Source organism: Triticum aestivum, chromosome 3B (assembly GCF_018294505.1).
Source record: "Triticum aestivum cultivar Chinese Spring chromosome 3B, IWGSC CS RefSeq v2.1, whole genome shotgun sequence".
NCBI classification, from domain to species: domain Eukaryota; kingdom Viridiplantae; phylum Streptophyta; class Magnoliopsida; order Poales; family Poaceae; genus Triticum; species Triticum aestivum.
In genome coordinates, this window is record NC_057801.1 from 762,449,792 (window position 1) to 762,459,758 (window position 9,967).

At 46.8% G+C, this 9,967-nt stretch overlaps 1 protein-coding gene across 1 annotated transcript; it reads left to right on the forward strand.

Moving 5' to 3' along the window:
• Positions 1-1,270: 1,270 nt before the first annotated feature.
• Positions 1,271-3,399, forward strand: LOC123066410 (uncharacterized). The gene is made up of 3 exons (XM_044489496.1): positions 1,271-2,426; positions 2,604-2,738; positions 2,891-3,399. Exons 1-3 carry the CDS (start codon positions 2,055-2,057, stop codon positions 3,284-3,286), a joined length of 903 nt encoding a protein of 300 aa, XP_044345431.1. The 5' UTR covers positions 1,271-2,054; the 3' UTR covers positions 3,287-3,399.
• The last annotated feature ends 6,568 nt before the right edge of the window (positions 3,400-9,967 follow it).

Below are 9,967 nucleotides of genomic sequence, written 5' to 3' on the forward strand. Positions count from 1 at the left end.
GAATTATTGCTACGTTCCCCAACAACATTTTGTTTCCTTGAGGGGTATATGCGATCAATATTATATCATATTCTTACTAGTTCCAATGAATTAAGGCATTCTTTTCATGGATATTCTGCACTGCTTTTTGCACTTGGTAGCTTCATATGAAAGAAATTCCACTTAACTGGAACTGAAAGTATGTCAAAAGAATACCTTTGACGATTATTAATTATTTGCTTGTATATGATTGTCATTTTTAACTATGTGGATAATTTGGACCTCTGTGCTTATCCATGTGCAAGTTCTCATGCTCTTTTCAGCCCAGTGATGAATTGGTGCTCTCTTAAAAAATGAATTGGTAATCTTTTGCTCAGAAAACCATGATTTGTTTGTTCTCATTGTTGATATTGGAGCTCTATTACTCACTGTCAAGTAAACAAAGCTACTTTTTTTTGCGGGGAAGTAAACAAAGCTACTACACAATGGCCATTCATTATTTGCTCAAATACCTTAACAATGCAGGTATGCCGATTGATTTAACAACAAGAGACGCACCTAATACAAAATAAGTATATCAAAATGGCAATCCGTACATAACCTTCAAAGGGTCTTTATATTGGAAATCCTATTCTGAGTGTTGTTTACACATCAATATTTATACAAGTCACATGAGATAACTTAAATCATATCACTATGTTTAGTAAAAAGTAAATCACATAATTTGCATTTTTTATCTTTGTAATTATACTCCAAGTATTGTGTCCATTGGAAAACAAAACAAAAAAAATCTTAATGTGAGATCATATATCTACTTTGCAAACAAAGTCATTCAATACATGTATTACCATGCACATACCCTTAAGAGTCCCTCAACAACGCACGGGGTACCATTCAATTTTTTAAATCATGCATACCTTTCTATCAAACCCATGTATCATAAAGTAACTTCTTGATGTCACCACGCTTCTTGTGCTTCGCCACGGAGTGATGAAAAAAAAAGACGTGTTACAATCTTCATATTGCAGCCAATTGGCACGTCCACGCTGAAGCCAAAAGAACTCATGTTTTCTCCAGAGTATTTTCAATGGTGAGTTTCAAAGTTAGTAGTATTGAGTATTTCCACTGCAAAAAAGAGTTAGTGTTGAGTATTTGAATCTTCTTTAGAAGATTGAAATTCCTTTTTGAGCCGAAGCTGTTTCATGGGCCTGATTCCAACGTCTGGCCCAACACCTAGCTAGCATACCCTGCCCAGTGCCCAACACACCACTCACTCACTCACTCACTCCGCCACCATTCTCCTCTGCTCCTCCCCCAAACCGAAACCCTCGCCGCCACCCTCCTCCGCCGGCGGCCATGGGCGAACCGCAGTTTATCATCGGCACCTCCATGAGCGATATGCTCGCCAGCATGGAGCGCGACGGACGGGACCCTGCGACGCTCGACCTTGGCTCAAACTATCTGCTCTACTTCGTGTACGACTACCTCCCGCACCCGCCGGTCTCCCCCACCGCCGCTCACTCGCTCTCCGGCGTGCCGCGGGCCCCCGGCGGCGTGGACCGCATCAGCCGCCTCCCCGATGCGGTCCTCGCTGAAATCCTCTCCCGCCTCCCCGCCAAGGACGCCGCGCGCACCTCCGCCCTCGCCTCGCGCTGGCGCCCCCTTTGGCGCTCGGCGCCCCTCTCTCTCGTCGACGCCCATCTACTTCCGGACGGCGGCGCGGCCGGGCAGCTCCCCATCGGCGTTCCCTCTCCCCGTGCCGTCACCGCCGCGGTGTCCCGCATCCTCGCGGCGCATCCAGGGCCCTTCCGCTGCGTCCACCTCACCCGCAGCACCATGGACGAGCACCGAGGCGAGATGGCCCGCTGGATCGACACCCTCGTCGCCAAGGGGGTCAAAGAACTCGTCTTTGTCAACCGCCCTTGGCCGATTGACCTGCGCCTCCCCGCCACGATCTTCGGCTGCGCCTCCCTCACACCGTCACACGCCTCTATCTCGGCCTCTGGAGGCTCCCGGACACCGCCGCCGTGCCGCGCGGCGCCAGATTCCCCAACCTCAAGGAGCTCGGCCTCTGCATGACTGTCATGGAGGACCGTGATCTGGCCTTCATGCTTGAAAGATGCCCCGTCCTGGAGTTCCTCGTCCTCATGGGAAGCCAGACCGGAGTGCGCCTCCGCCTCGTCAGCCAGAGACTGCGCTGCGTTCAGCTTGGCCATGCCTTATTGGAGTACATCGACGTGGTGGATGCCCCTAGCCTGGAGAGGCTCTTCTTTTCGGAAATTGTCCCCCCTGGCAAGCTCAAGTCCTTCAGGAAGAGGAACGACGACAACCACTCCACCATGAACGGCTCCTCCAGGATCAAGATTGGGCGTGCACCTAACCTCCGTGTGCTGGGATACATTCAGCCAGGAGAGCAAGAGTTGGGGATTAGCAACACCATCGTCGTGGTATGCAGCTCGCTTGTGTATACCTGCTATATGTCAATATATGATCTGAATTAGTTTCTCTATAGTATTATCGGTCCTTGGGCTAAATTAATTGGCCGTGCACCTAATCTCTGTGTGCTGTGTCTATTTGTAATGCCAATATATGATAGTATGACTTGGTTTCTCTGTTCATTTCAGGCTGGTAGCAAGGAGAACATTCTCCCTAGTGTCCAGATTTTGTCCATGGAGGTGCAGTTCGGTGTCCGCAATGCTGTCAAGAAAGTGCCTGGTTTCCTCAGATGCTTTCCTAACCTGGAGACGCTACATGTTTATGTAAAATTGGTTAACTTAACTACTTAGAGTTGTTGCACTGGCAATTTTGCATGGTCAGAACTATGAATCAGATTAATACTATCTTATACTAGCATGGTCAGAACTATTAATCAGATTAACCTGAACTATGTATGCTACCGTTTCATCTGCAGTCCCCTCCCATATCTGAAGAGTCCACTGGCAAGGTCAATCTCAAGTTCTGGCAGGAGGGCGGTCCCATCAATTGTGTGGTGCAGAGCATGAAGAAGGTGTTCTTCTACGAGTTCCATGGGTTGAGAAGCGAGGTTGCTTTCCTCAAGTTCATCGCAGAGACCGGTCGGGTGCTGGAGCATATGGTGGTTCTGGTGGCCAAAGAATGTTTCTCCTCCGGAGATGATAATGTGAGGGCCAAGCTGAAGCCTCTGGCGAGCGTGAAATGGAACAACCAGGCTTGCAAAGTACAGCTCTTCAAGAGCGGGCGCACTAACCCGGGAGGTCCTGTTTACAGCAACAAGATAGCTTCCGACTTTGGGTTTGCTGACCCTTTTGACCTCCTCGGGCACTACTAGAAAGCAGAAGGATAAAATGTTTGTACCAATAATTTTCCGTTTTACCTTGCAGTCAATTTGTGTACCTTAAAATGTGTACTCCCTCTGTAAGCTACTCCCTTCGTCCCACAATATAAGAGCGTTTTGCAAGCTAAAATGGCTTGCAAAACGCTTTTATATTGTGGGACGGAGGGAGTAATATAAGTTCTTTTAGATCACTGAACTTATATTAGTTTACAGAGGGAGTACTCTAGTACGTAATATATATGGTCTTTCTGGTTTGTCCAACTGCAATTTTCATTTGTGTTGTGAAGTTGCCGTAGTTAGCATGAATTACCTTGGTATGCATTAGATGTTTGGGGCATGCATCTTTGCACAGGTTCGCCGCGCCATGGTGAGTTACGAATGTTGGCTATGCGCAGTGAAAGATGAGTTCAGTGGTGCTACTTGCTTGTGAAAGATCAGTTCAGCTGTGTTGCCCGAGAGGAGGCAGGAAGTTGCTGCGATACAAATTGTTGCTGCAAACGTACACTTGAAACTAAACTGAGGCTTCATTCTGTGTTTGTGTTTTGATCTGGCATGCTTCAGCGTGATTCCCTTCACGGACCTCTCTGTAAGCTGCTTCTAAATTGTAACGTACTCCCTCCGTTCCAAAATAGATGACCCAACTTTATACTAAAGTTATAGCTTTAGTATAAAGTTGGGTCATCTATTTTGGAACGGAGGGAGTATGATGCTTCTAAACTCAGGCACTGAACCTAACTCCAGCATAGCTTCAACTAATTTTTTTGCAGGTGTTCGATTGGAGGATGAAACCGGGATAAAGGAGGATGCTATGATATGTAATGTATGATGTCCATGGAAGAACGCACGTGCTTTCTGTAGCACTACATTCCGATCCTATGACGGTAGTTCCAAGTCCTCATCTGGATAGAGCTTTTTGAGTGGCAGATACCCTGTTCTAGGCACGGTTACTGGATTGATCGTCCCTACCTATCTGTGCAAGATCGAATCAGTATGGTTTCATCAGGTGTTCGACTGATATCCTGTTCGGGAGGATTCATCAGGTGTTCGACTGATATCCTGTTCGGGAGGAGAGGCGCTTAGCTGGAGACGATGATGACGGCCGGATGTGTCTTCTACTCCTTCCGTTCCTAAATATAAGTCTTTGTAGAGATTTCACTATGAACCACATACGGATGTATATATATGCATTTTAGAGTATAGATTCATTCATTTTGCTCCGTATGTGGTCCATAGTGAATTCTTTCCAAAGACTTACATTTAGGAACAGAGGGAGTAGCTGCTAGTCATCCCACTACAACTTGCTCCTGGCGCACATCCGCGATGGAGTTCATAGATAGGATCAGGGGCGGAGCCAAAATGATTAATGAGAGGGGCCAAAAAATATGTAGAAGCCTTTTTGCAGGTTGATGTCTAGTGTTTTTTTTTTCGCATTCATGTGTAGGAGATTCTGGCCACATCACTATTAAACTGACCATACAATCATGCATGTAGGGGTGGAAAGTGGTAGCGGATAATCCAAAATATCCGATATTCGTATTCGAGAAAATGCCTATTCGTATGTGAAACATCCACATCCGAACCAAAATGGAAATGGAAATTATCTGTATCTGGATTTATTTAAGAAATAAAAATAAAATACGGTATGCGATTTTGGCACAAATATGGATATGGAAGTGGATATATCCGTATCCGAATAAGATTATTGGAGGTAGATTTGAAGATTCTAGCCTCAATGTCCCTATTATCCAACATAAAAGCAAAATAAGTTGTCAAATTTTACTCTTTGTATGATTAAACTTAAAAATTACTATAGTATTTATTTATAAACCTATTTATCATTGACTTATTGTATGCCACAAGTTGATTATTTCATGTCACATAGCTATTGACTAATTTACTTAAGCAATATGTCGCTATTATTTGTATCCGTTCCGAATCAAGAAAACATCCTAGTGCAGTCCTCGTCTAACGGCTTCTGAGTAGATGACTTTACACATGCCTGGTAAAGGCCCTCATATTCAGGTGATGTAGGCTTGGGCCTCTCTACCATTCTTATCATCACGGGCCTACCCTCTAGTAGGTGACCCCATGAGGGCATGTACAACGAAAGCGCGCATCACCCCGGTACTGTCTCAGCTCTTAAACTAATCAAAAAGTAGTGAAGCCACCATTTTGGAAAAATCCTGTCCCACAGAGGCCACACCATGCAGCGGACCCACTGTCCTTCACATGCGCAGCGTTGTTTAATTTCTGCTCTCTCTATCCCTCGCTTGCATGCATCAGCGCTGCGATGGCTTTACTTCCTTTCTTCGCTTTTCACACCTGAAGAAGCTGGCTCTTCTGCAGGCTACACTTGCTACTGTGAGGCAATACCTTTTAGTTCGAACCTACGTGTACCTACGGGGAAGCAGGCTGAGGCTACCCATTGGCCATGCCCTGAGATCAACGCTTCTGGATCGACTCTAGCCAGCACCCTCTAGCCCCCTCAAACTGTGATGTAGCATAGGAGATCCATCTGCTATTGTGTCTTCCCTAGAGTCTGATATAATAATCTTTACACCTCGCTTGCCATAGACGCGAGTTCGTACCATTAAATCATGGCAGTTGAACCCTCAGTCCAGAGTGGAATTGCTCATTAGAATCTACTGTACGAGTCTCTCTGGGAGATTGAAATTCATGGGGAGAGGAGGAATCTCGTGCACCTCTAGTCAGGGAAGGGACACAGATGTTATGTGCTTTTCCCCGGTTGAATTTGTCGGTGCCAAGGAAGTCGGTGGCGAAGGTGTCGTGACCACTTCGTGCTTCACAGCTCGACGAAACACCGCTTGCCTTGGGATCTGGTTCGCCCTTGTCTCCCCGCTCTAGATCAGAACGGATCTGCTGGAAGGCGAGATTGAGCTCGGAACTGATATCATCGATACACGTGGTGATGAGACCATCCAAGGTGCTGGTGGTCTCCTGGAGAAGCTTTCGCATGGACTTGAGGAGGTCATCACCATGTACCATGAGCCATTGTTCAAGGTCGTCGGCGAGCGTGACCTTCAAGATCTCGTGGATGCTGCACCCTTCCGCTATCAAGTTCTCCATCGCTTCTCGCCTACGCATGTTGCTAAAGCTGGCAAGGGATCTCCAGGCTCAGAATGGCTCTGATGCCAAATGTGATCTACTCGCTTGTGGAACTGTTGGAAATATGCCCTAGAGGCAATAATAAAAGGATTATTATTATATTTCCTTGTTCATGATAATTGTCTTTTATTCATGCTATAATTGTATTATCCGAAAATCGTAATACACATGTGAATACATAGACCACAACATGTCCCTAGTGAGCCTCTAGTTGACTAGCTCGTTGATCAACAGATAGTCATGGTTTCCTGACTATGGACATTGGATGTCTTTGATAACGGGATCATATCATTAGGAGAATGATGTGATGGACAAGACCCAATCCTAAGCATAGCACAAGATCGTGTAGTTCGTTTTGCTAGAGCTTTTCCAATGTCAAGTATCTTTTCCTTAGACCATGAGATCGTGTTAACTCCCGGATACCGTAGGAGTGCTTTGGGTGTACCAAACGTCACAACGTAACTGGGTGACTATAAAGGTATACTACGGGTATCTCTGAAAGTGTCTGTTGGGTTGACACGGATCGAGACTGGGATTTGTCACTCCGTATTACGGAGAGGTATCACTGGGCCCACTCGGTAATGCATCATCATAATGAGCTCAAAGTGACCAAGTGTCTGGTCATGGGATCATGCATTACGGTACGAGTAAAGTGACTTGCCGGTAACGAGATTGAACGAGGTATTGGGATACCGACCATCGAATCTTGGGCAAGTAACATACCAATTGACAAAGGGAATTGTATACGGGGTTGCTTGAATCCTCGACATCGTGATTCATCCGATGAGATCATCGAGGAGCATGTGGGAGCCAACATGGGTATCCAGATCCCGCTGTTGGTTATTGACCGGAGAGCAGTCTCGGTCATGTCTACGTGTCTCCCGAACCCAAAGGGTCTACACACTTAAGGTTCGGCGACGCTAGGGTTGTAGAGATATTAGTATGCAGCAAATCGAAAGTTGTTCGGAGTCCTGGATGAGATCCCGGACGTCACGAGGAGTTCTGGAATGGTCCGGAGGCAAAGAATTATATATGGGAAGTCGAGTTTCGGCCATCGGGAAAGTTTCGGGGTCACCGGTATTGTACCGGGACCACCGGAAGGGTCCCGGGGGTCCACCGGGTGGGGCCACCCATCCCGGAGGGCCCCATGGGCTGAAGTGGGAGGGGAACCAGCCCCTGGTGGGCTGGTGCGCCCCCCTGGGCCCCCTCTGCGCCTAGGGTTGGGAACCCTATGGGAGGGGGCGCCTCCACTTGCCTTGGGGGGCAAGTTTCCCCCCTTGGCCACCGCCCCCCTAGGAGATCCCATCTCCTAGGGCCGGCGCCCCCTGGGTCCCTATATAAAGAGGGGGGGTGGGAGGGAAGCCGCACCCTGACACCTGGCGCCTCCCTTCCCCCCTTGCTACACCTCTCCCTCCCGTAGTCGCTTGGCGAAGCCCTACCGGATCCCTGCTGCATCCACCACCACGCCGTCGTGCTGCTGGATCTTCATCAACCTCTCCTTCCCCCTTGCTAGATCAAGAAGGAGGAGACGTCACGCTGACCGTACGTGTGTTGAACGCGGAGGTGCCGTCCGTTCGGCGCTAGGATCTCCGGTGATTTGGATCACGACGAGTACGACTCCCTCAACCCCGTTCTCTTGAACGCTTCCGCTCGCGATCTACAAGGGTATGTAGATGCACTCCTCTCTCTTTTTGCTAGATGAGCTCATAGATTCATCTTGGTGAACATAGGAATTTTTTATTTTATGCAACGTTCCCCAACAGTGGCATCATGAGCTAGGTCTATGCGTAGTTCTCTATTGCACGAGTAGAACACAAATCTGTTGTGGGCATAGATGTTGTCAACTTTCTTGCCACTACTAGTCTTATTTTGCTTCAGCGGTATTGTGGGATGAAGCGGCCCGGACCGACCTTACACGTACCTTACGTGAGACAGGTTCCACCGACTGACATGCACTAGTTGCATAAGGTGGCTAGCGGGTGTCTGTCTCTCCCACTTTAGTTGGAGCGGATTCGATGAAAAGGGTCCTTATGAAGGGTAAATAGAAGTTGACAAATCACGTTGTGGTTATTCGTAGGTAAGAAAACGTTCTTGCCAGAACCCTATTGCAGCCACGTAAAAGATGCAACAACAATTAGAGGACGTCTAACTTGTTTTTGCAGCAATTGCTTTGTGATGTGATATGGCCAAAAGTTGTGATGAATGATATATTGTGATGTATGAGATCATGTTCTTGTAATAGGAATCACGACTTGCATGTCGATGAGTATGACAACCGGCAGGAGCCATAGGAGTTGTCTTAATTATTGTATGACCTGCGTGTCAATGATTTAACGCCATGTAATACTTTACTTTATTGCTAAACTGTTAGCCATAGTAGTAGAAGTAATAGTTGGCGAGCAACTTCATGGAGACACGATGATGGAGATCATGGTGTCATGCCGGTGACAAAGATGATCATGGAGCCCCAAAGATGGAGATCAAAGGAGCTATATGATATTGTCCATATCATGTTACTACTATTTAATTGCATGTGATGTTTATTATGTTTTTGCATCTTGTTTACTTAGAATGACGGTAGTAAATAAGATGATCCCTCATAATAATTTCAAGAAAGTGTTCTCCCTAATTGTGCGACGTTGCTAAAGTTCGTCGTTTCGAAGCACCAGATGATGATCGGGTGTGATAGATTCCTACGTTCACATACAACGGGTGTAAGACAGTTTTACACATGCAAAAACACTTAGGTTAACTTGACGAGCCTAGCATGTACAGACATGACCTCGGAACACAGAGACCGAAAGGTCGAACATGAGTCGTATGGAAGATACGATCAACATGGAGATGTTCACCGATGATGACTAGTCCATCTCACGTGATGATCGGACACGGCCTAGTCGACTCAGATCATGTTACACTTAGATGACTAGAGGGATGTCAAATCTAAGTGGGAGTTCATTAAATATTTTGATTAGATGAACTTAATTATCATGAACTTAGTCTAAAATCTTTGCAAAAATGTATTGTAGATCAAATGGCCAACGCTCATGTCAACATGAACCTCAACGCGTTCCTAGAGAAAACCAAGCTGAAAGATGATGGCAGCAACTATACTGACTGGGTCCGGAACCTGAGGATCATCCTCATAGATGCCAAGAAAGCATATGTCCTAGAAGGACTGCTAGGTGAAGCACCCATCCCAGAGAACCAAGACGTTATGAACGCTTGGTAGTCACGTGCTGATGATTACTCCCTCGTTCAGTGCGGCATGCTTTATAGCTTAGAACTGGGGCCCCAAAAGTGTTTTGAGCAACACGGAGCATATGAGATGTTCGAGGGGCTGAAAATGGTTTTCCAAGCTCACGCCCGGGTCGAGAGATATGAAGTCTCCGACAAGTTCTATAGTTGTAAGATGGAGGAAAATAGTTCTGTCAGTGAGCACACACTCAAAATGTCTGGGTTGCACAACTGCCTGTCCCAGCTGGACATTAACCTCCCGGACGAGGTGGTCATTGACAGAATCCTTCAGTCGCTCCCACCGAGCTACAA

Coding starts and splice junctions, on each gene's coding strand:
- LOC123066410 (XM_044489496.1), top strand. CDS start 2,055: ATGACTGTCATGGAGGACCGTGATCTGGCCTTCATGCTTGAAAGATGC. Junction 2,427..2,603: donor TTAGCAACACCATCGTCGTG/GTATGCAGCTCG, acceptor TGTTCATTTCAG/GCTGGTAGCAAGGAGAACAT. Junction 2,739..2,890: donor TGGAGACGCTACATGTTTAT/GTAAAATTGGTT, acceptor TTTCATCTGCAG/TCCCCTCCCATATCTGAAGA.